The sequence below is a fragment of the Dipteris shenzhenensis genome, chromosome 9 (assembly GCF_047967505.1).
Source record: "Dipteris shenzhenensis isolate YYH24624 ecotype China chromosome 9, Dip_SZ_1.0, whole genome shotgun sequence".
NCBI lineage: Eukaryota > Viridiplantae > Streptophyta > Polypodiopsida > Gleicheniales > Dipteridaceae > Dipteris > Dipteris shenzhenensis.
This window is the reverse complement of record NC_141604.1, coordinates 16,059,819-16,086,782: the sequence shown is the minus strand read 5'-3', so window position 1 is coordinate 16,086,782 and position 26,964 is coordinate 16,059,819. Positions and strand designations below refer to the sequence as shown.

At 43.4% G+C, this 26,964-nt stretch overlaps 1 protein-coding gene across 1 annotated transcript in view; it reads right to left on the bottom strand.

Moving 5' to 3' along the window:
- Window positions 1–24,790, bottom strand: part of CPI1 (cyclopropyl isomerase) — a 43,849-nt gene extending 19,059 nt beyond the window's left edge. Inside the window, exons 1-6 of the mRNA XM_087379333.1 lie at window positions 24,635–24,790; window positions 21,544–21,622; window positions 17,856–17,989; window positions 17,613–17,696; window positions 15,699–15,740; window positions 15,464–15,574 (exon numbers count right to left, since the gene is read on the bottom strand). Coding sequence (XP_087235459.1) covers window positions 15,464–15,574; window positions 15,699–15,740; window positions 17,613–17,696; window positions 17,856–17,989; window positions 21,544–21,622; window positions 24,635–24,655 — 471 coding nt within the window. The 5' untranslated portion in view covers window positions 24,656–24,790. The remainder of the gene's footprint in view (window positions 1–15,463; window positions 15,575–15,698; window positions 15,741–17,612; window positions 17,697–17,855; window positions 17,990–21,543; window positions 21,623–24,634) is intronic.
- Between the last annotated feature and the right edge of the window lie 2,174 nt (window positions 24,791–26,964).

Sequence of the window (26,964 nt, the reverse complement as noted above, 5' to 3'; positions counted from 1 at the left end):
CCCGCGTCATTGTTCCCTTAGCCAGCCCACTGTCCTTGCACCCATCGTCATCACCCAACCCGTCGCCATCCCATCCCAGCATGCATCAGGTTTCAGGTGGTCTCCAAGCTGATGCTGATGCAAACTTTGAGGACAAAGTTTTTGAGGAGGAGGTGAGTATCCAGCATTGTATGGTCTCCATAAACCACAGAAAGGGATGCCAAAGTAAACTTACCCACAATGACAAGGAGCAGCTTGAACAAGATATGCATGACGAGAAGCAGCTTGGGCAGCAAGAACAAGATATGCATGACAGTTTGATCGCGGAAGCTGCATCACAACGCAGTCACGAGCATCACAATAGGGAATATGGCCACATGAATAATGCCCTTCGCTACTGCTCACTACACTGAGCAGCCATAAGGGGAACAACAGCATCACACACGAGTGTTATAAATGCAGAGGAAGAACTTTGGAAGGATGTCCTCATGCTGTGTACAGCACATCAAAAATATTGTTGCCATGTATTGGCACTTGCAAAATTTGAGAGGATAGTTTTCAAAGGGCAATCAGAAATTGAGCTCTTCAACTTATATGACATGTATGTGAAGCACACAACAGAGATGCATTCATCTACGACTGAACTTAATGGTGGGGATGGAAACCTGGCCAAGCATGTGGATTGCAGGGATAATGCCAGCTGGCAGAGCCCTACAGCTTATTCTTATATGTTCATGACCACTGCCAACGACAAAAGAGGCATCTACATGGTACAACCTGAAAATGACAGCCAAAGTTATGAAGATAATGCACAGCAAGAGGAAGATGGCAGCAGCAAGGTAATGCAGGTATGCAACTTGATGGGAAAGCACATGGAAGTGCTATTGCAGGAGACCAAGGTAATCCTATAGTTGGGGATGAGGCAAACTTGCCACAACAGAAGTTGAGGATCATGAAGAACGAAGGGCAAAAATTGCATCTGCGCTGCTTGCACTTCCCGGGATGCGGGAGAGAGAGGCTGAGTGGGAGGAACCTCTGCACCACCAGTGGATGCAACCACTGTAACAGGCACTTGCTCATACTGAGCAGTCTCATCAGAGTCATGTGATATATCACGAGGAACATGCTTCGGTGCCATGGTGATTGGCCCTGGAGAGAGAGCTCGAATGTAGGCAAGGAGAAATGGATAACAAAAACCCTGCTGTAATGAGCCCCTGAGATAGTGTGTGGAAAACACGAAAATGTCGATGGAGAGGCTCAAAAGAAAGGTCGTCGAAGAAGCTTCAAAACGGAGCCAAAAATGGCTCCAAACAGGCTCTAAAAGGCCCCTAAAAAGAGGCTGAAAGTGAACTGTTTACCCTCTTCTTCTTCTTCTTTTCCCACTCAGCCTCTCTCTCCCGCATCCCGGGAAGTGCAAGCAGCACAGACGCAGTTTCTGGATGCCCTTTCCTCTACGCTTCAGGGTGCTTTCCGCCAGATAGGACAGGAATTCACCCAGCAGTTACCACAACCATAGCTATGCAGGATACGGCTCGGGACAGTAGATTGGTTAGCAGATCACATCTACCATTGCTATGCAAGATAAGGGTAAGCAGCCCGCACCCCAGCAAGGGGACCATTCAGACAGTCAGGATGTTTTGTCTGCTCCACGCAGGGGTTTTATGACAGATGCCCGTCGTGCCTATGAGCATCAGTCTTCTGGACCATTTGCATGTACCCCCAGCTTGGGGATTATCTAGACATAGATGATGCATTTTTTGTGCCACAGAGGACCTTCTTGCAGGATGTCAGGCCATCTTTTGGCTCTCAGCTTTCTGCATCTATGCAGGCTGAGCCGTCTCTTTTGGGCTGACCCGTTGGTGTGCATCCGGCTAAAGCTCCTTTCACTGCACCAACGAATATGCCTGGAGTTGGCTTGGGTTTATATGGCAGCCCAGTTCATGCAACTATCGCTCCGCCAACGAGCACATATAGCCAGACGCAGCCAGTGCATCAGATGGCAACAACTTCTACGTAGCAGGGGGTTGGTGGTGGGAAGCAAGCCACTTTTGATGACATGTTGGCAGATTCTTTGCGTTTATACATGGCCCTACCTGAGGCCATCAAACTTGAGATGCCCTTCTCTGATTATGTGAACATCAAGCATGATGATGCCCGCACTTCTGGAGGTTACACACACAAGAATTATGCAGCCAAAGATATGAAGGACAAACTCACAGTGCATAAGTTTAAAGGGAACAATCGCACTCCCAATGAGTTGGAGGAGTGGCTCACAAAGCTGAAAGACTATTTCCGCTTCTACCCCAAGTCTGAGGAGGAGCGCATCATTTTTGCAGGTATGCATATGCAGGACTATGCCCACACATGGTGGCGATACATGAGGGATTCGCCTCAGAAACCAACCACTTGGAGAGTTTTCAAAGAATTGATGGTCACTACATTTGTATCTCCACTTGTATTGGATCAATACTTGGCTGAATTTTATGGCTTGTCACAGACCAGTACAGTCCGAGAGTACTTGCAACGCTTTTGGAGGCTTTCCCTGTTTGTGCAGGATGTATCTGAAAAGGGAAAGCTGCTGCATTTCATCCATGGGTTAAGTTCTCTCGCTACAGATGTGAAGGCACATAACCCTCAAACAATTGAGAGGGCAGCTCACCTTGCAGAAGTATTCGAGCTTAAATATGCTGGCAAGCACAGAAATGCCATGGGCAGCTCGCATGCTATGGGGTATGACACTGAGTTGAAGCCTAAGTTTGCTGAGTGGACTGAAAAGAAATCTGCAGCAGCACCATTTCCTCACTTTCCTACTGTCTCGGGTAGTAAGATGCCGTATGCTAGGCCTTACAGGTATCCTGACGCCAAGCCTGGAGGCAAGCCTACTGCTGGAAATGAGCAGGCTGAGATAAAACAGCATACACGGGCAATAATGGACAGCAAAAAGAAGGCCAACTTATTTAAATGTGGCGAGAAATGGACTCCTGAGCACAGGAATGTGTGCAAGATGCGCAACAGTGGCACTGCCAAGCTCAGCATGATCATTGACCTCTCAGATAACGAGGATTTGTTTGATGCCCTAGGTTCTTTGGATACGTCTCAGGATGAGATGGCAAATACACATGATGCAGATGAGGCTCCTGACATTGGAGCCACAAAAGGCACTGACTTTCCTTTTGATCCTAGTGGTGCTACTATGCATGACACTCATGCTTCGCATTTGTATGAGATTCTGCCCACTGGTGGCATGAGAGGCCGTAGGCCAACACTCTTTTCTGTGGAGCATCAGGATGCGATATCTTTTTATGCACGTGAAGATGCAGGTGGTAATGCTCCTGTGAACGAGGATGAGGTTTATTGGGATGCCCAACCAACACTTTATACTATTTCCATGCATGCCCTGATGGGTGCTAAAAGTGCTGATACTATCAGATTAACGGGGATGATTAATGGCAGGATTGTGCATGTGTTGGTGGACAGCGGTAGCACCCACAGTTTTGTTAACTGCAAGACCTTACAAAGGGTGGGACTAATTACTACTGAGATAGACCATGGGCTGAGAGTAGAAGTGGCCAATGGACAGCATATGATCAGTAGATCTTGTTGCCAAGATGCAAGGATTAAGTTCTTTGATGACTATACATTTGCAGGTGATCTTTTGCACTTGACATGGGCCCAATAGATGTTGTCCTGGGCTGTGATTGGTTGCAATCATTGGGCAAAATCAGCATGGATTTCAATGCCTTAACACTCAGCTTTGTCCACAGGGATGGGATCAGTTACATTGCATGGTATTGCAGCTCCTAAATTGCTGGTCATTTCAGCAAGGCAGTTGGCCGGAGAGCTCAAGAGGGGCACCACCATATATGCATTAAATGTGTCAGTAACTAAAGAGGGTGGCACTCCCCGTGATGATTGTGATATGCAGAGATTGCTCTCAGAGTTTGCAGATGTGTTTGCTGATTTGCCATCACAATTGCCTCCGAGAAGAGATGTAGATCATGCCATAGTCCTGGAACCTGGCAGTAAGCCAATCAATAAGGCCCCATACCGACTCTCTAAGGTAGAACAGGAAGAAGTGGCAACGCAAGTGAGGGACTTACTTCAGAAGAGTTTCATCACTCATAGCACTTCTCCTTTTGCCCTGTGCTCTTGGTAAAAAAGAAGGATGGTTCTTACCGTATGTGCATTGACTACAGAGACTTGAATAAGGTCACCATCAAAAACAGGTTTCCAATTCCCAGGATAGATGACCTGTTGGATGAACTCAAGGGTGCTTAGTTTTCCACTAAGATTGATTTGAGGTCCGACTATCATCAGATTAGAATGAAAGCTGGGGATGAGCACAAGACAGCCTTTCACACAGAGAGGGCACTGTATGAGTTCAAGGTGATGCCTTTTGGATTGACCAATGCACCAGCTACCTTCCAGGCACTCATGAACAAGATTTTGCAGCCTCTCCTTTTCAAATATGTGCTGGTATTTTTTGATGACATCCTCATTTACAGCAAGGATAAGCAGGAGCACATCAAACATGTCAAGCAAGTGCTGGAAATTTTGAGGTTGCATCAGCTTTATGCTAAAGCCAGCAAATGCACTTTTATGGCACAAGAGGTTGAGTATCTTAGTCACATTGTGAGCAAGGATGGCATTCGAGTGGATCCTGCAAAGGTGAAATGCATTAAAGATTGGCCGCAGCCACGCAACCCTACTCAGTTGAGGGGATTTCTAGGACTTGCTTCCTTCTACACGCGCTTTATTCGCAAGTTTGCCAAGAGGGCAGTCCCTCTGACAGACCTTTTGAAGAAGGATGCTTTTATGTGGTCTACAGATGCATAGCGCAGCTTTGAAGACCTGAAATTTGCCCTCACTCATGCTCCTGTGTTGGTATGCCCTGATTTTTCACGTACTTTCATTGTGGAGGCAGATGCCAGTGGCAAAGGAATAGGGGCTGTGCTAAGACAGGAACACAGGGTAATTGCTTTTGAAAGCAGGAAATTGGATGCCAAGAAACTAGATTATCATGTGTATGATTAGGAAATGTTGGCTATCCTCCATGCTTTCGAAAAATGGCACCACTCCCTGTACGGTAGCAAAATCAAGGTTAAGACAGATCATAGGACACTCAGGTATTTTCTTACGCAGCCCAACTTGTCAATGAAGCAAAAGAGGTGGCTGGCTAAGGTTCAGTCTTATGATTTCGACATCGAGTACAGGAAAGGGAAAGAAAACGTGGTTGCAAATGCCTTATCCCGTATGTGGGCTTGCAGTTTGTCTGCCATTTCTACCATCCACCAGGAGTGGATTCATGGTATTCAGGAAAAATACATGCAGGATTCTAAGGCAGCTTCCATATTTGTGGAGTTACAAAGGCCATCGAGCCAGGGGCATGCTGAATTTAAGCTGCATAATGGGCTGTTGTGGTGCAAGGGCAGAATTTATTTGGTGCCAGATTCAAAGTACCGACTGCTGGTCTTACAGAAAATGCACTCATCTCCTATGGCAAGACACGCGGACCCCCTCAGTCTGTCCATCCAATTAGCCACATTCCGAGCTAAAATGTTACATCAACATTTTTCCCAGTGCCGCATTGCCAGCCCTGTAAGCTAGATTGAGAGCTTGCTAACAGAGCATCGCAATGCCCAAACATTGGGATCTGCTTTGAGCAATTTGTCTTCTACTCTATTCGTCAATGAGTTTGCAAAACCCCTATCAAGCCTCATAAATGTCAAGGCAAAGCTTTCATGGGGACACATTACGGCCGTGCTAGCTTTAGCATCTATCGAGCCAATGGTGAATGCTATCCATTCAACAATTACCTTTAAACACCATGATCTTTTCAAGGAATATGGGTTGTGAATGGACAGAGAATAGTTCTACTCCTAGATGAGGGATGTAATTATGACTTACTAAGTAATAAGTCCATTGTCCCACCTGTAAGCCCCCACATGAGGAGAGCATGGGGACATGGTACCAAGATAATATTGGGGTTTCAAGAGATTGTTGCAAATTATTGTGACCATCGGATATGCTTTGGATAGTCAAAGTCGCCATAAACCCCGTTTTTCACCAAGTGTTATGCACAACCGTCAAAAAAGATGCTTTGAGATGTGTTATTCGAACGCGTACATACCCGATGGGCATGATACTTTGCACCCCCGTCCATCAAAAAGTATTGTGCACACCAGATATGCTTTGGTTAATTGAAGTCACCATAAACCCCGTTTTCTACCAAGTGTTAAGCATACCATCAAAAAACATGCTCTGAGGTGTGTTATTCGAACGGGCACATACACGATGGGAAAGATACTTCTGTGAGACTAGGGTTGCACTAGAGGCGGAGACTTAAAGCCACGAGGTGTATGCGTTGGTGATCAAGCCATCCAAGTAAGAGATCGACTTCAACAACTAAAAGAGTTAGGCAACTTCTTATCAAGTAGGTGTGACAAGAAGGTCAATGTTAGTGTAAGAACTTTTCTTTTAAGTAAAATCACAAAGGTGCAGATGGGTACCCACATGCGGATACCAAACTTCAATTTGACGGGGATGCTAAATAGGGCAAACTACCCAATATGAAAGATCAAGACTAGGATTTACCTCAAGGAAGAGATACAAAACTAGTGGATATCAAGGATACATCAGTGAAGGTGACCAAGGCAGCAGATCCAAATGATGTAAAAGAATGGATGCAAAAGGATGCAGGGTCACTAGGAACAATCATAGAGACAAGTGCAGATTCGGTGCTTCTACACATTTAATTGGCAGAGAGAGGCATGGACGATCCTAAAAGACTTCTACGAGATGGCAAATATTGGCCACATCGTTATGCTCCAAAATCAGTTGTTCATGCTTGATATGGAGGATGATCACCTGGTGAGTGAACATAGAGTCAAAGTAAAAGTCTTGAAGGATAAACCGACCAATGTAGGTCGTAAGGTGGATAGCAATTAATTGGCCATGCTAATGCTAAGTAAACTGCCAAGGAGCTTCAACGGGTTAGTGACAACCCTGACAACTAGAAAGAGATCAAAGCCGTTGACCTTGGTCCCTTGTTGCTCGAGGAAGAAGGAAGGCAGAAGTTGCATGAGGATGATGGCAGCAAGAAAGTGTTCAACATCTACTAAAGGTAAAGGGAAGGGCAAGCTAGAGAAAGGCAAGCTTTATAAGAAAAAAGACAAAATCTCCTCTAAAGGAGAGAGATGAAGAAAAAGTAGATATGCCTAAACACTTGACAAGATGCATAGATCTAGGTGTGATAGTGCTCATGGTCCAATATAGAGCATTAGTCATGAAATCCAGGTTCCTAGAAGATGAGTACAATGTATATTGCTCAGCATGCTGAGGAAGAGGCTGTATCCGTCATAGAGGATAAGTGAGATGAAGATCACTCTGAAATGGACGTTGGGTTGGTAACTTGCATTGCCTCGAGTATTGGCTCCGGAACTCACGGGTGTGCTGAAGAGAGTATTTCATTGAGGAACTTGGCTTGTTTTAAAAGCAAGCAACAAACTAGTGGGTATGTAATCCCAGCCCTCTGCATAAAGCCCCCAGCCTTGGGGTCATTCATTCTAGGTGCTGTGCTTCACAACAGGCTGTCTAGAAGTGCAGCAAGGAGGTCAACATCCACAAGAGGTGATCCAGAGAATGTGGAGCAGTCTGCACCAGCAAGAAAGGACACCGGAGGATCATGAATTCAGACTGGAAGCAGCCCTTACCTATGGGAGCAGTTCTTGGTGCAGAATACAGCCAGTAGGAAAGTGCAAGTGTGCAGGAGGGCTCTGGCCAAGAAACCAGCACTATGTGAGGTTACTGAAGCTCAACGCAACCAAAAGTGTGCAAGGACGGAAGTAGGATCAAAGTTTGTGCACACCAAAGAGAAGCAAAGGCAGCAGATTGCTGCGGGTTTTTGGGGTCTTTGGTGAAGCTTGTTTGTTGACTCAGATGCCTGCAATGTTCTGAGGCATTTTGTGAACTGTTCTACCATTGTCTCTCTCTCTCGAGTTTGGAGTTTTGTAAGTTCTATCTTGTGAACACACAAAGTCAAAAGTTCTGAATTAACAGCATTCCCTTATCCTCTCTAGATTCTTGCGTGGCACACACCTTGACCATCTACTATATTCCGCTGCGTGGGGAAACCAGCCACAAAGACTAGGTTTTTCCTAACAAGGTTGGTGAAAAACACTCCATCTTAAACCAGAACCTATCAAACTAACGTCACTCTCGAGCTTTCAGAGGTCATATACCTAGATGAATCCAAGAACATTCCCAAACTCATCCTCTAAAAACACAACATAGTGCAGTTTCAATCTCATGATAGTCACTCACAAGGTTGAAAACCATAAACTCCATCATGCATAGCAGGGACTAGCTACTATGACATCCCCACTGACGTCATCAGCGCCCAACAGTGGGTGTAGACCATAGTATAAAAATATGCTCTCACACATACAAATCCACACACCCACACATACTTGAGCATCCATTTATACAAAGTCTTCGTACTGAGTTTCTGTCGGCACTCCGGAGGTGAAGGGCAGACTCAGCCATGATGAAGGCTAGCACTAAAGGAGAAGGCTAATCAAAAGGTAGTCCAAAATCTCTTCATTCAAGCTACAACTGCTTGTAAAGTCTAAACATTTTCATTTTAGTCTCTTCCCAATGAGCATCTAAATCTAAATCTAGCTGATAGGGCAACGCACCATTTAAGATAGAAAGAATTATCACAAAACCAGCAGGCCGCAACTTGGACGAAAACTTCACAAGGTGAAATTTGCATGTCCGCTAATACGGCAGAAGCATATACCTAGATGAATCCAGGAACATTCCCAAACTCATCCTCTAAAAACACAACATAGTGCAGTTTCAATCTCATGATAGTCACTCACAAGGTTGAAAACCATAAACTCCATCATGCATAGCAGGGACTAGCTACTATGACATCCCCACTGACGTCATCAGCGCCCAACAGTGGGTGTAGACCATAGTATAAAAATATGCTCTCACACATACAAATCCACACACCCACACATACTTGAGCATCCATTTATACAAAGTCTTCGTACTGAGTTTCTGTCGGCACTCCGGAGGTGAAGGGCAGACTCAGCCATGATGAAGGCTAGCACTAAAGGAGAAGGCTAATCAAAAGGTAGTCCAAAATCTCTTCATTCAAGCTACAACTGCTTGTGAAGTCTAAACATTTTCATTTTAGTCTCTCCCCAACGAGCATCTAAATCTAAATCTAGCTGATAGGGCAACGCACTATTTAAGATAGAAAGAATTATCACAAAACCAGCAGGCCGCAACTTGGACGAAAACTTCACAAGGTGAAATTTGCATGTCCGCTAATACGGCAGAAGCATATACCTCGATGAATCCAGGAACATTCCCAAACTCATCCTCTAAAAACACAACATAGTGCAGTTTCAATCTCATGATAGTCACTCACAAGGTTGAAAACCATAAACTCCATCATGCATAGCAGGGACTAGCTACTATGACATCCCCACTGACGTCATCAGCGCCCAACAGTGGGTGTAGACCATAGTATAAAAATATGCTCTCACACATACAAATCCACACACCCACACATACTTGAGCATCCATTTATACAAAGTCTTCGTACTGAGTTTCTGTCGGCACTCCGGAGGTGAAGGGCAGACTCAGCCATGATGAAGGCTAGCACTAAAGGAGAAGGCTAATCAAAAGGTAGTCCAAAATCTCTTCATTCAAGCTACAACTGCTTGTGAAGTCTAAACATTTTCATTTTAGTCCTCCCCAACGAGCATCTAAATCTAAATCTAGCTGATAGGGCAACGCACCATTTAAGATAGAAAGAATTATCACAAAACCAGCACGCCGCAACTTGGACGAAAACTTCACAAGGTGAAATTTGCATGTCCGCTAATACGGCAGAAGCATATACCTAGATGAATCCAGGAACATTCCCAAACTCATCCTCTAAAAACACAACATAGTGCAGTTTCAATCTCATGATAGTCACTCACAAGGTTGAAAACCATAAACTCCATCATGCATAGCAGGGACTAGCTACTATGACATCCCCACTGACGTCATCAGCGCCCAACAGTGGGTGTAGACCATAGTATAAAAATATGCTCTCACACATACAAATCCACACACCCACACATACTTGAGCATCCATTTATACAAAGTCTTCGTACTGAGTTTCTGTCGGCACTCCGGAGGTGAAGGGCAGACTCAGCCATGATGAAGGCTAGCACTAAAGGAGAAGGCTAATCAAAAGGTAGTCCAAAATCTCTTCATTCAAGCTACAACTGCTTGTGAAGTCTAAACATTTTCATTTTAGTCCCTCCCCAACGAGCATCTAAATCTAAATCTAGCTGATAGGGCAACGCACCATTTAAGATAGAAAGAATTATCACAAAACCAGCAAGCCGCAACTTGGACGAAAACTTCACAAGGTGAAATTTGCATGTGAAATTTGCATGTCCGCTAATACGGCAGAAGCATATACCTAGATGAATCCAGGAACATTCCCAAACTCATCCTCTAAAAACACAACATAGTGCAGTTTCAATCTCATGATAGTCATGCAAACCGCAACATGGACAAAAACTTCACAAGGTTAAATGTGCATGTCTGCCATAGTTAAAGCGCGTTTGATTGGTTTACCAAACGTTTGGAAACGTTTGAAAAAAAAGGAACTTGGAAACTTCAATCAAACTTTGCTTTGCATGCACAAGTTTGAAAATTTTGAAAGGTTTGAAAAAACCCATGTTTGAAAAAGATCCTAAGTCTTAAACTATGCAGATTTCGCCTCTTTTTTCATGCCCGCTTTGACGCCCGTCGTCCTGCGCGACAGCATCCGTACCTCCTGCATTGAAAGCGACAGCTCTACCTCCAAGGTCATGACGTTTGCTGCTCTCCATGCCCTAGGGTTGCATGCTGCAGCCTGCTCTAGCTTTTAGATGCTAGCTACCAGCTAGCTAGTTAGTAGTTATTAGGTTTGACATTGATGTTTGGGGACACGATCGCTTTCAAGTTTCATATTTTGCAGCTTGCAAGTTCTAACTTGTAGGCTGTTTTTTGAGAAAAAAGGTTTTGTATTTGACTTCGTAATTTTGTTGTCAATTTATGGGCCTAGGCCCCTCGTTCCAAGCTTTGTAATTCAATTCTTTTGAGAGTCAAAACTCAAAATGTGACTGGTTTGGCAGTGGTAAGTTTGTGGCTGGTTTTTGCTTTTAAAGGTCTAAATTTTATTGAAATTTCTAGCTTGTAAGCTGTGTATTATGACAATATGTCAAACAGCATAGCATTTTCTTTTATTGAAATTATGATATTAAAAAAGCTCATGTTTGGAAACTCCACCTCATTTTTCCAAAGTTATCAAACGTTCGGAACCTCCAAACGTTTGATTGTAACTATGACACATATATCTAGATGAAACTAAGAACATGCTGAAACTTATCCTCTAAATATACAACACACAGTGCATTTCAATCTCATAATAGTCATTCATAAGGTTGAAAACTATAAACTCCATCACCAATATCAAGGACTAGCTACTACGATATCCCCACCGACGTCATCATCATCCAACAGTGGGTGTAGACCGTAGTATAAACATATGCTTTTACACATACTTGAGCATCCATGTATACAAAGTTCTTTGTACTGAGTTTCTATCAGCACTCTAGAGGTGAAGGGCAGACTCATTCGTGACAAAGGCAAGTACTAAAGGAGGCTAATCAAAAAGTAGTACACATTCTCTTCATTCAAGCTACAACGGCTTGTGAAGACTATCACAAGGACGTGACGGCAAAGTGATTAAACTAACCGTCACTGAATTTGGCCTAGGGGTGCCAGCCTAGGAGCATTAATTAATGTCCAAAGAGTACCTATGATCTAATGTGTAATAAGTGCAACTCCTAGTGCTATTAGCTTGGCTCTATTCTCTAAGGTCATTGGTTAAGTTCACTAAGGTCATGCTTTAAAAATTGACCCACTAGAGGTCCTATATACTAGGGTCATTGGTTCCAAGCACTAGGGTCATGATTTACCAAGTGACCCCCCTAGGGGCATTAAAATCCCACGCCCTATTTGCCATGTGTCCTGTGTGTGAGCATGTGTGGCCTCTCTGCTTGACTTGTGGCACCTGTGTGTCACATCTGGAAGCACCTGGAAGGTCTTGGAGCCCTTCCCTAGTCTACCCTGCTGTTTTGAGTATTCACCCCTACCAGAGGAGTCTTTTGAAGAAGATGGCAGATTTTTGCAGCTCTCTCTTGGCTGGCTGAAATCGTTTTTGAAGCTTTCTCCGCGACAGATATTCTTCCCTTGGTTTTTCCTGCTGCTAGCATACTCCCTGGACCTGGGCGTCCTCATTCTGGGTCTTTTCTAAAGCTTTTCTCAACATTCTTCACGACAGAATGCCTCCTTTTCTTCGTCTGGAATGCCTCTCTCCTAACTCTTGTCTGGTGCAAGGCGCACTGAATTCTGAGCTTCCTATGAGCTGAAATCTTCATTCTGGTGGACGAATTCATGGCGGATTTGCTGCTGATTGCTGGACGCCTTCTTCTGTGACCTTTTCTAGTGTTGGAAGGCAGTCAGGACAGCTCCCTCCTGCTAGAGTCTGCTATCTGCTGTTCGACCATCTTTTGAGGCTGTTTCGAGCTAAAACAGGCTCCATTTGCTGGCCGATTTCTTATCTTCTCCTTCTGCTTTGTGCGATTGCTTCTCTTTTTGAGTCTTGGAAGGTTGGAAGCCCTACCATTGGCCTAGAAGAGGATTGGGGCACTGGTTGTGATACTCTCTTTCTTGGGAAGCAGTGGCAAGCCTCGAGCTCAGTGATGGCTTTGATTGGTGTGGATGCATTGCTTGGCATGATGCTGGGTTATTATGCTTGTAATATGCTTGGCTACTGAAGGGAACCAAGAGGATAGCACTAGGAGTTGGTCACTTGCACAGCCACGGGTTGGCATTGTATTGGGTTGCACCTGCAGGTGAGTTCAAGAAGGGAGTCCCTTGTATTTGAACTAACCAGTGAATAAATAAATACCGCAAGGGGCACCAAGTGTTGGGGCTAATAGGTGTCACTGTGTATGCTATTGAGTAGGGGCATTCTAGCCTCCCTTGTTTTGTTGGTTCAGTGATGCTATGCTATGAAATTGTATGCTCTAAGTATTGTGTTTGGACAATGGCAATGGAACATGGTGGTTGTATTTTGGTGTTGTGAGAAGATAGAGTAGGATATACTGCCCTTTGTCAGTCAAAGGCCGGTTACAAAGACTATACGATTTCTATGCCAAACAAGCATCTAAGCAAAAAATTTATTTAGACAATCTAGTGGATACAGCAACGTACCACTTAAGATAGAAACAATGAATCACAATATTAGCAAGCCGCAATATGGACAAAAACTTCACAAGGTAAAACTTGCATGTCCGCTAATACATCGGTAACATATGTCTAGATGAATCCAAAAACATGACCAAGCCCATCCTCTAAAAACACAACACATGGTGCAGTTACAATCTCATGATAGTCACTGATAAGGTTGAACAAATAGCAAGGACTAGCTACTATGACATACCCACCGACATCATCAATGCCCAATGGTGGGTGTAGAACATAGTAGATACATATGTCATTAGAAATACAAATCCAAACACTCACACATACTTACAAAAAGTCTTCGTACTAAGTTTATGTCAGCACTCCGGAGGTGAAGGGCAGGCTTAGTTGGTAACAAAGGCTAGCATGAAAGGAGAAAGAAAGAAAGACAGAAAGTCTATTAATGTCCACCGGATCATGTTGGGACATCCAAAAAAAGAGCTAGTACATCCGCTTAGGAAGAGTAGTCCACATTCTCTTCATTCAAGCTACAACTACTTTTGAAGACTAAAAGATTTCATTTTAGTCTCTCCCAAAAAAGCATTTAAGCAAAAAAATGCATAGACAATCTAGCTGATCAGACAACAATATAGAAGAGGCAAGACGTCTATTATGACAAGGATGATTCGGTCTTATTGAAGATTGATAAAAGATAGATCAAGTCAATAAGGGGCATATGAGACATGTCGAGCTAGCACCAAAGTTTTATGGTCCATTTCAGATTTCAACACTTTGTAAGGATACCAAGCATATGAGTTGAAATTACTAGGCCATTGACAGATAAGGTATTTTTTTTCATATCCCTAGATATACCTACATGAATCCAGGATCATTCCCAAACTCATCCTCTAGAAGTGCAGTTTCAATCCCATGATAGTCACTAGTAAGGTTGAAAAACATAAACTCCATCACGCATAGCAGGGACTAGCTACTATGACATCCCCACTGACGTCATCAGCACTCAACAGTGGGTGTAGACTATAGTATAAAAATATGCTCTCACACATACAAATCCACACACCCACACATACTTGAGCATCCATTTATACAAAGTCTTCGTATTGAGTTTCTATCGGCACTCCGGAGGTGAAGGGCAGACTCAGCCACGGGGAAGGCTAGCACTAAAGGAGAATTTAAAGAGATGCCGCTGTGATACTTCTGCATTTTTGGACATTAAGCATCGGATTGAAGTTCTTACTCCAAAACAGATTGGGTACCATCAAGAGAAGAGTACTTATGGACAGAAGAGGTATGTGTATCTGCTGAAGTCTAAAAACCAGCCAGCCAATGGTGCACAATGGATGGAAAAAGAGTTCTTTATAGATTTCCACAGATACTTGCAGATTATAAAGAGGCGACGCAAATGCAGAAGTAGAAAGAGAAAGCGTCCGCAATAGAAAGAGGCAAGAGATATTTCAGAAGAGGACTCCTACTCATCCATCCAAAGTCATGAAAAGAGAAATAATTATTTTGTTTATTAATAGACATTAGAACATTATTACATTAGATGCCATATGTTTATATGTTTATATTTATGATGGAGCCCTCAGATCATGACATGATCAAGCAGTACTGATGATATTGCTAGACTATGTAATATTAGCCAATGATTGTCAATAAAGATATGCACTTGTGTGTCTACGTCCTAAAGGTAATCGGAAAGGAAAGGGTGAATTAGAGTACACAAAATGGCAGGTGTATGAGTCATGGGCTAAGGGCAGGTCCAAATTGGAAGATGACCTTGAATGATCTCAAGAGAAAGTAATTAAGGGGTATCCCCCTTCATAGGGATAACGCACATCATTCTGTACCACCTTGCATGCATGCATAACTTCTCTCTCTCGTTTTCCATAAACATCAAACAAGAAACAAATACTCTCATGATGGCGCAATACCCCAATTGGGCCCAATCGGCATCAAATTTCTGCATTCATTACACACATTTGCATTCTCAAAAGTCTGGTTCGTTACACACTTCAAATCGGTTCATGCTCAACATGCACACATCCGATACTAAACACTTAAAAGAGCGACAATAATGAAAGCAAATCAAATGCATCACGTTTGCCACTTTCAAGTAACCTTATGTGAGGCTCAATATAAGCTTGGACTGTACATTGTTGAATTTCCAGGAAGGGAATGTATAGGAAGCACCAAGGACTGTGAAGAAGTAGTGTGTCCAAAAGAAGTTTCCAACATAGCTAAATATTGCAATCCACAACGAGGCCTGCAAACAAGCCCACCATAATCAATTTTCTCCTCCAAAATAATCACATTAAAATTTTAGATCACAATCTTTCAAATGTTTTTGTATATCAGCACAAACAGGCAAACTTCTAGAATCTCTCGACCTTGACCCAATAGCGATTCGACCAATGCTTGCCTGCATCCCCCTGTTGAGCCACACCAAGATGCAAAACCTTTAAGTATCATAATCGTGTGGATCAAGCAGCAAACCAGGCTCACACTCATTCTCTTTAGGCAAGAGCAAAATTCAATGACTAGTGTAAAATCATCTGAAGTTTGTTCACATATGAAGTGCAGATTTAAGCCAAAATCAAGATTTGGTATTCAGAAATTTTCAGTATGTTACTGCACCAACCAATGCTATAAAAAATACACCAAGCTTTCAACTACACCAACCAATACTAAAAAATATATGTACTATATAAGAAAGACAATCAGACGGGTGCGAAAAATGGAGTCCCACAAAAAGTACATTATTTGGGAACTTTAAAAGAGGATCTCAACATAAACATGAAAACAAGTAGGAAAGCCAACACCGGTTGTTTGATCCGTGAAGAAACAGGAACATCATGTGCATGGCAGCTTGTGAGAATCTCTATCATCACCTTCATAAAGTATATACGATCTCCAACAGAATTTGTCAATATCTTTCTACTATGCTGCTGGTCTCCCTCTGATAACATGCCACACCTGCAAACAGTCGTATTGGAAAGGGAATAATAGATTGCCCTGGAATTCATGTCTAAAGGACCTCATGAAGCAGTGAGGCAGGCCAGCCATCTATTGATGCCCATGATCGACTGAAGAAAGGTTGCATTCAATTGATTAACTTCAAAAAGGTAGGGCGTGCGAACCATAGAGAACTAACAGAAGTGACTATAATATTCAGTTGATAGCTAAGGATAAAAGGAGTCAAAGATCAGGCCAAAGAGACCTACATTTGCAAGAAAACTTCCAAGAAGAATGCTTTGCATCTAAGACAAAGTAATACAAAGGACATACACCCATCCTCAATAAGCAAATACCCATAAAAAACCCTTATATAAGCCAAAGGCAGAAAGCAATCTAAAATGGCACCTAAGACTGTCGTATTATTAGCATACAATATGAGGTGTCATTATACACCTTGGTTCATGGACATCATCTAATCAATCTATTATCATCAGCTAGCGAGAGGAGTAAAATACAGAGGGTATACAATTGTAAAGCTGGCTGTGTGCAAAAAAAGCTGTGTAACCCAGTTGAAAAGAGATACAATTGTAAAGCATTGTGACCCATATGAAAGGCGGAACACAAATGTGGCAACTCTTTTAAACGAGAGTATCTCTTCTAGACCTTTGGTTCTTTCTACAATGTGGTCCTGCAAATAAAAGCACCATATTACCTCTTGAAGCTCGTGTTGGCATCTATGCTAGTTAACTGTGCGTCAATACAATTTTTGCACTTTGCTCATCCAATGCCTAACTCATCCTAGAATGTCCTGCACTTTGCTCATCCAATCTATGAGAGCTACCTTGTGTTGGACCAAAGAAATGTGTAGGATGATAGGTGCATGACCATAAGCTACTTCCAAGGGTGTCTAGATGTTAAGAGTGTCTATGGCTATCAAAGGAAGAACAAAAATGTGGCAACTCTTTGAAACAGGAGTATCTCTTCTACACCATTGGTTCTTTCTCTTGTAATAGTGTGGCCCTGCAAATAAAACAGAAGTGTAGAGCTGCACATGCAAAGTTTAGGAATCCTTGACAATTACATGTGCAACAAAATGGTAAATACAAACTTGTTAACGTTTAGGTTCCCTTGTTACATTACATTGGGCATCATTCAACTTCTTGCTTACTCCTTAACACGTCATTAAAACATCAAAACTACACTACATCAGCCTACAAAGAGCACAATTCTATCAGGGCACAAATGCGTAGTATAGTATTGCTGTTCAGAGAAATATCATGTAAGGAATATTAGGAAAGCAAAAGGACCCCACCATAACAATGTTTGAGTTTAATAGAAGGAAATACCTTTCCAACAAAAACCAATGGTAGAAAGATGTAAGGCAGTGCCGATATAAGTCCCAAGAGTAAGTATTCCAATTCTGCAAATTTCTGACAAGAAACAATCAAGCAAAAGCCAAAGTTTCCAAGTAAGTTTCAACATAACTTGAGTGAAACAAAGCCCTTAAGCTCAAACTGCCTAGGATGCACACTAAAAAGTGATAGCTGGCATTTACAACTAAACATGGTAGCCTTTTATTGCAAGCACACCTCATATAAGCGGTACGGTACAATAATCCCAATGCATAAGGTTAGCCAAAAAGGAGTATACACCAAAAAAAACCACTCCCCCCATCTTTTGCTAGGTGTGGGAGCAAGCCACAAACTCTCCAATTTCTTCGATCCTACAATAAGGAAAGCAGAACATGTGATTAGAAAATCCACTCACATCCATTCAATTAAAAGAAAGAACACAAGCTGTACCACTATTGGCACTTGCACTCAATTTGATAAATATAAACTAAAGAGAAGGAAAAAAACAAGTGCTTTAAATTTTCACAAGTTTTAAAAGCTATTACTTTGGTTACAAATTCTCCATCTATACCCTCCTTTTAAAAGAATGTTTAGACTATCAAAAGATTAAAAGAGCCTCACCTTGGTTACAAAGTCTTTACCTATAAGCTCATAGCAACCTATGGTGGGTACGCATTATGACAAATGAGAAGGAAAATATCTAAGTAGCAAAAAAAGACACAATAGAAGAATAACACCACATGCACCTATTCAGTCCTTGCCCAAATTCCCAACAGCCTTGAAGTGCATGACGGTAACTCTAGATCTCTTTGCTAGTATCTATACTATGGGAGATCCTCCCAAATCAACGTGAATTACTCCCCTGCTAGAAGATCGAACTAGGGTAAAATACACTTCTTGAAACTGTCTTGCCACTCCATTAAAACATGATGCTGATCCATTAAGCTCAAGCTACTATGTCTCTCTTTAGCCAACCATGCTACTCTCACAAAGGATAAGTTAAAATCTCAGATGTGTAAGTGCTCGTAGAAACATTAAGACCTCATCCCAAACCTATAGTATCATAGAGTAAACCACTGACGATGTCATTTATCCTTTACCTTGTGTTTGCAGCTCTAGTGGTCTGCATTCCAAGACTATTGACCAATAACCCATCCGCAATCCACCCAGGGACAAAAGCCAAAGAAGAGAAAGACTATCTCTTAAGCAACATTAGGAGTGTCCCAAGAGATTTGAGATAGTGACCCCAGTTTGCACAAAGGCATTGGATTGGGAAAATCTAGAAACAACCTTTGACTATAAACGACAAATCTACATGCCTGATTGCTTGCTGTCCAAGTCTGGAAAAGCACACTAGAGAGAGATCTTAGCTAAAAGAGTCTTACAAAGCCTTTCCAAGCAATGCAATAAGGTCCACAAGCAGTGACCCCTCATCTCCTAGGCGATCGATGAAGGTCATGAATCTCAACAATGTAGAGCCCAAAAAGTTTCTATGAGGGGGGCATCCTTTCTTCACTCCGATCATGCTCTTAATCTAATCTGACATGCCCCTACGGCATGTACTCTCCCTCTTACTGACTCATATAGACTCGCCACTCCCCAAATCATGACTCCTAGGATCCGCAACTCCTAAAGTCTCCTAATCATCCAAGAGCATGGAACTGTGTCAAGGGCCTTTCGAAAGTCTAAAAAGCAAGCACAGACTTTCTAGGATCTCGATCTCACCTCTTTGATGATGGCTGTCACCAATTGGTATTTCTCCCAAGAAATAAAGAAGAGTCTTTATCAGATTGACTATGGTGAAAGAAAACTGACTTTGGTTCACTAGAATAAGTATTATTGCTTTTACTTTTTGCATTGGTAAAAGAGAATTGTGGGGACGCCCACAAGGGACTAGGATTAGTCCAAGAACTAGGAATGCATGCATTTCGCTAACCTTTAATGGGTTAAAGTATTGGAATTTGTTTGTGCCACGTGTCGGACCTAAGAGAGTGCAAAAAAACCCAAGAGTGGAGAGAAAAGTATAAAAAGCAGGTCCCACAAGGCTCAAAAAGTAAAGACAAGGGGGTGCCTCATTAAAAGGAGGGCCCGCAAGATTAAAAGGCGCCTAAAAGCTCCAGAGCACCAAATTTAGAAGGACAAAGACTAAACGCTTGGCTTTTTGTAAAAGTAGCTTTTAAAAAGCAGGCCCTAGCTTTTTGCTAGGCCTAGTCTATAAAAGAAAGGCCCTTGGCCTCCCAAATTCATTCAAGATTGTACTCAGACTTATGCTCTTTCATGAGCCAATTGTACAAAGATAATTCTATTGCAATAAAGACCTTCAGGGGGAGCCAGCCCTTATTTCTAGGCCCTAGTGTGGTGTCTTGTATTCTTTTTCTCTCACAGACCCCTCTTTCTATTGCTGTGATTCACTTCTACTCCTCCTAGGCTGAGTTGCGATTCATTCCAGCATCATATCTTCGACTCTCTAACGCGTACAAGTGCCCGGAAAGAGTGCAGCTGCAGCGATCCAGTTCCCAGCCCTTCTAGAAGATCATCTACTTGCTGTGATTAAGGTTTCCAGCCCTACCTGGTGCCCAGAGATGCTGTGAATTAACTCCAAAGCACCCAGACCTACTCGGAATTGATTCCAAGGAGCCAAGCACTACTGCGATTCGGTCTAAGGGTGCCGAGGATCCTCTACAAGCTATTCCACGGAGTAGAGCCATATTGCGATTTGTTCTAGAAGCTGTTTTGTGTGTTGCAAACTGCTCAAAAAGTGTCATAATAGCAGTGATTTTATTGCTAAAGTATTTTCAAGTATGTTAAGGTTTGGTTACAATGGCCCATAGGGCGAAGATGTAATCTAGATTAGATTGACATCTCTAGAATACAGCCTGTCCCAAAACTTGCTGCCCATGTGCCTCCATGTGCTTGTGTGGGTACTGATCGCTCTCTAGTACCGACCCATAAATCTTGGCCAATGTATGCCAACCATGAGAGTGCAGTAGTTCCTAGTATCCATGGGGATCTCTTACTTTGTGTATCGGCACTGCGGTGGTACTACAAGTAGGGGGAAGCCATGGCATACAACATGGTTGAACATATGTGCTAGGATTGGGGCCAAGGCCTCCTATCCAAGTGCAAGAGCTCAGTCCGCAGCCCCTCGTGATCTTGGTTTATGGAGTCGACGCAATGCAGCATGCACATTCCATGTGGTAAACAGGTACGATGTGGTGGGCTGGACATATCAGGTGGTGCATGGGCTGGAATATCATAGAGTGATGTGGTGTATGTGTGCCAGATAGCCGAGCATATGCCTCCAAGATGACCTGCTCAATCTCATGAATCCTATTATTAGCTCCTCTCAAGTGGGCAAGCACTCTCACCCTCTCCTCAATCAGTTGGGGGAGCAACTCCAAGCCCCTAGGGCACCAATACTTAGGAAAAATGCAAAACTTGTCATCATGCATTATCCTAAGGTAATATCATTAACTGACCAGTTAGATTTTTTTTAACCTTACTGAAGAGAAAAATGTCCGAGCATTGGACCTTTTGAAGATCCTCTTGGCAAGGATAGGCAACCATGCTTACTGAGAATCAAAATATAAAAACAAGCAAAATCGTCACAATGGTAATGAATTCAAACAACTAATCCACACATGCACATATATAGGCTTCACAAGCTCACACACTCCTTCATGTCAAGACCAAGAAAATGCAAAATAACAAGTGACTAATTGCTCTCGTACAACACAACTGAAGGGGGCGCGGGGGGGGGGACTTCAAGCGAAAGGCTCTTGCCATTTTCAAACAAATCGGAGTGCAAGTGGGAACCCAAATGTGCTAAAGGCTGCAAAGTGAAATGACACTTACAAAGCATCACCTTAGTCCCAAATATAAAGTAAGCCTTAAAAGCAATTAATACACATAGATGAGCAAATACCTTCATTTTTTGGAAACTCCTTTGGCACATGATCAGCAGCCTTCAATCCCTTTTTATATTGCTTTGCTTCGTAGGATTTCTAGAAGACAAACACACCATACTAGCATGATCAGGGCAACTTTTCCTTACATATGGCACCAAAAGACTTAACTGCATAAGCTAATATGAGCTGTCTACATGGTAACTGGTTAAAGGTCACACAATCTGTCTTGGCATCTACAACATGCACATACAATTGACACTCATTGCCAACATGACGATAATCTACAGACACATTGTTGTTAGAAATCGACCAACAGAGGGTACGCACAGCGGAAGACTGATAGAATAGCCTACTAAGTGTGCATCACATAGATGTGCAGACTCATCAATAGACAATGAACCAGCCAGATATAGAAACCACCAAAATAATATATTTCCATCCAAAGCTATGGACACAATACAAAAGAGATAGATCCAGAGTCCCACCAATGGTGTGGTCCTCTACTCTTACCACAAGGTACTTCTCCTATCTGCCGGCTATCTCTAGACTCGTGCCCGCGTGCTCCACCTCAAGCGTCTGTAGACTTTCTGTCCAGAATGATCCTCTCCACCTTGCTGTCTGGAAACCAGCCTGGGTAGGCAGCACTTACTGTTTCAGTCTGCAGTCCTCTTTAGGTCTCCTTCACCTCCTGGGAAGAGGCCCAAGAAAGCCCTAACTGCTGCTCCAGAGAATGATTTGTAAGGGCCTCGAGGCCCTCCTTTTATAGGCCCAAAGGCCTGTCATAAAAACCAACCAGCGAGCATCATCCTGGCCGACCAGTCTGCTTGCTGGCCGACCTGGTTGGCTGCTGTTCTGCCATCAACAGGCCCTTGTGCAGGCCCCAATACTGCCCCGCACATGTGTGCCTTTGATGCTGCAGCACCCCGCCATTCCTCGCCTCTGTCTGGAGCTCCAAACCACCACTGATCTGCTCCTGGACCTGCTTCTACCATATCCATGGTGCTGATCCATACCCAGATGGCTGCAGGTACTTCTCTAGATGTGCTGCCCACAACAGCCATGATGCTGTCCATGTGGCAGCCCCTTTCTCTCTTTTTCTGTGGGGTACTGCCCATGTGGCAGCCCTCTTGCCATGTGCTTAACTCTGGGCATGCTGCCCACATGGCATCCAGATTCCAAACAAATGCCCCTGAGGCAGGTCTTGCCCTAGGTCTCCCTCCCCCATGCTCTCCTCATATGGGGGCTTCACTTTCCAACAATTGTAGATTAAACTAAGGAAGTCCACTGAATTTTTTTAAGTACACTATATCCTGGGCAAATAAATTCGGTGTTAAAAATGTGCATTAATCCATCATAAGCATAAACATCATCACCACCAAAACATATCTGTTAAGAAGCCAAGCGATTAGCTACTTGACCTGCTCCTCCCCCAGCCCTCTCACCATTACCACCCTCATCGACAACCCCTTCATTGCAACCTTTCCTCGTCCACACTTCCCTTTCTGATGCCAATCGTTCTTCGATTGGTTCACTGCCACCCTCAGCCGAGTTTTGATAGCCTATTTTGGGCTGTTGAGTCTCTTTTCCCCCTTCTATGGTCGTTTCTCCCCCCTTTACTGCCCTATAGGTGCGCTTACATGCTGGGGCCTCCTTCTACCCCTTTCCCCTCATTTTAGACCCCAAGGACCCGGTGGGCTTGCTCTCAAGCTTCCATTTGAGGGCTTTTCAACACCCTCAGCTCCCCTTCTTCCACCTTTCCTTCACGCCCACATTTCACCTAAGGTTTTCAGCCGCCCCTTAGTTGGGGTAGGCATGTAGGACTTGTAAGTTGTTTCACGCCCTCAAGATCTCAGCTTACCCACACTAGAACACCATTCACAAGTGGGAGCTCGAGAAAAAGAACTGCCATACCCAAACAATGCATCTGCTTAACCTCCTAGCCAGCCTATATCCTCCTCCACATCCTAGACGCACTTTTGGACTTTTCTCACCAAACCTCCCTAGACTCTCACCCCTTCAAAAGCCCTCTCACTCTCTCCCTCCCCCACCCCCCCAAGTCATTTCATTCCGGGGGGGCACTCTTGGTTCAGTATCAGCCAGAGCCCCTCAGCCAGAGCCCCATCAGGGTACATTAGATCTGCTCAAGGATATATTTTTTGAGGTATTATTATCTCTAATTCTGGGCAGGCACCTGGGAAAGGGAGTCCTTTTGCTATTTATTTTGTCAAAGCTGTTTGCCCTGATTTGGTGCAGCAAAAGCTGCAAGAGGCTGCACAGGATCCTTGGATCCATCCAAGTACCTGCTAGACTGCTTTCTACGTCATGCGGAATCTCTCTAATGCTCCAAGTGATACCTATACTGACTAAGAAAGCTTCCATTAGCCATCCTCTGAATCTCCATACCAAGGAAATAGTGAAGCTCTCCTAGATCCATCATCTCAAACTCATCTTGAAGTATGACCAGTGTATCTCTTATCACACTACAATGACTCCAAAGATAATACGGCCATCAACATACAAATTACATCTAACATGCTAAAAAGGGAAGGAAAGGAACCCCCCTTGCAATTTGGAGTTCCTTTTCTCATAGCTGAAATCATAGGCAAACTCTTACATAGTTGTTCGCTCTCCATCTATGATTGCAGCCTAGTAATCAAATTGTCAAACATCAACACGTCTCAGATGAAAAGGCTGAGCCTACAGCGACAAGGAAGAGAATATTCTACGAATCTGACTCTGAGCTCCGTGACAGCAACTCTATGAGAATCATATATGCAGTTGCATAAACTTATTCAAGAAGAAATCGGCATTTGAATTCCGCCACCACCCTGTTAAATAATTGTCTGAGGATTCAGAAGGAGAAAGTACGTTGTCAAGCTTCTACACTCAACAACAGTACAATATGTTGCAAATCACCTTGCCAAATCGAAGCGAGCAGTTTATATAACTGCACAGGACATTACACGTCTCAAATAAGACACTCAATAACAGATTGCAAATCACCTTGGCAAATCGTGGATCCATAGGAGGAGCATATGATATGCACTGCACAGGGCGTTAGGAATCTCAAATGAAAATACTGAACAACAGATTAATATTGCAAATCACCTTGCCAAATCGTGAATCCATTGGAAGAAGCAGCCCGAAGAGCACACAACCAGGGGCGAGCGAAGAAGCGGAGGGGAGCAGGAGGACTCCCAAGGTCTAGTTTGCTCCTCGAAAGGGACTCCATCCTTTTTGGGGAGGTAACTCTGCATTTCTTTATCTTTATCTTTATCTTTAATCTTTATAATGGTCCCCTTCAAAAAAACACCCACCTGGTATTCGCCCGGGCAGCTGTGGCCAACTCACACTCACCCACCCATGTAATAGAAAGCTCAGGCAGGGCTTAGGCTTCACTATCAAGGAAAAGGTTTAAGGTTCCTTCTAAGGTGACCAGTGGATTGAGGCAAGTTGGTATGGAAGGATGTTTGAGGGAGGTTGAAGATGTAGCTATAGAAGTTTTTTACTTCCCCATGCTTACTCGCAACTCTCTCCTAGTGCCACTAGCAGCCAAGTTGAAATACTCCATGCTGCTTGTAGTGCTGCAGGCTCCTTCTCCCAACTTTGCATCACTAGCCCACTAGCCTAACAACGTTGTTTGAGGGTATGCTAGAGCAACATTATAGTGCGCCCATGGAAGAGAAAGTCCTCAATATTCTTGCCAAGCCTCATCGATCAAGCTCGTGGGGACGTATTTTTGCAATGATAGGTGGAGCATTGCATTGCTGGGCTTTCAGCCTTGGCAGTAACATGGGATAGTGCTCTTAGCAAGTTGCAAGAGCAATCACGAAACCCTTATCCTATCAAGGGGTATCTGCCCTAGATTGGTAGGAGATTTGAATCGGGATTGGAAGCCCGCATGCCCAAACCACTAGGCCAAAGCCTTGGAGGTCGTGTTGACTCCTCTTTACTCTTTGTTGAAGTTAAGGTTAGGTTTGTCAGAAGTGGGTCGTAGAGATAGTGCTTCAGAAACTGCTCATAGGAAGGACGCACGTTGCAAACCAGGCTGGATGTCAAATTTCAAAGTAGGCTCACAAGTAGTAGTTTTGGAAGGAAAATTTGGTGGTTGTTGCCTAAACCCCTGATCTTGAGTAGGTGCCAATAGGAAAACCGAGTTGCTGGTCAGCCTTTACTAGGACAAGGTGGTTTGCAAACCACCCCATGAAGCAAAGTGGATGGGCTTTTGAGAAGCATAGGGTGATGCATAGGAAGTCGTCTTTTGCTTGTGAATAATTCTTACTTGGTGGATCTAATGATGTCTATAAGAAGGTAAGTGACTATAAAAGATGCAATTCTTGGAAAGTGAAATTAGCATCAGAATGAAATATAGTTAATGAATTATAAAATGCATTGGATGATTTTCAAACATGCATGGAATAGCATTTAAGTTAATGAGGGAAATGTGACGTGCTCTGTGATATCACGTAGTATATAAGGGGGATGGAGGGTAAATGAGTTACGCAAAATGTTGGTGCCATTACTTTGGATATTTGAGTCACCAACTATAGTTGGGTGATGGGAGGCCAACAGACTAATCTGACGACCATTGTCGTCACCATCTAGCAGGATATCATTTACACTATGCCTGCTATATGGGAGCATGGGACTCCGAGGTCTAGAGCAACCGTCAAAAGGTGCACACATTTCTGCAAGGCATGGCCTGTAGGCTCCTTCTATGTTCTCATAGAGAGAGGCATGCGTTGGTTGTATAGTCAACCATTGTGGTTGTTAGCCCCTGTTCCAGAGACTCCCTAGGCGGTACGCTAGGAGCTCAAGAAACAGGTTGGCCCTTTTCAGGCGGCATTTGTTTTTCAAGTAGTAATAGTTGTTCATTTTTATAGGAAAAAAAGAAAGAAACAATTAAGGCTCTGTTTTCTTGGACATATCCCTCTTAACCACATGTTGCCTTCAAGCCTGAAACGTCATCTCTCAAGCCTCTTACCTTTGCATAAGGGTTAAGCATCCATACGGGGATAGGGGGGCACTAAAAACAACAAAAAATTCAAGTCCTTTGAATTGTATCGTCTCCCCTGTCCAAGTATGATTTAGTCTCATCCATACTATAGTTTCTAGAAGGAAGGATCTCTGACTAGACAATATATGGCACAATCTCTAGACATGCCTCTTGAGGTACAAGAGTGTTAACCACCTCATGCTGGGCACCAACCTCACTAACAATGGTATGCTTGTCATCTCATGGAACATCGGAACAGCCCATTGTATCAACATTGGAGATAAAGGGAACCCCCTAGACCATGTTTTCAAATAGAGACCCTCTTCCCTAGCCCTTCCCCCCACCCCACTTACCATGTTTGTTTGCACCTTGTTTTGCAAGATCCATTGAGCTGCATGCAGGGCATGACCTACATATGTGCAACCATTACCTATAACCAAGC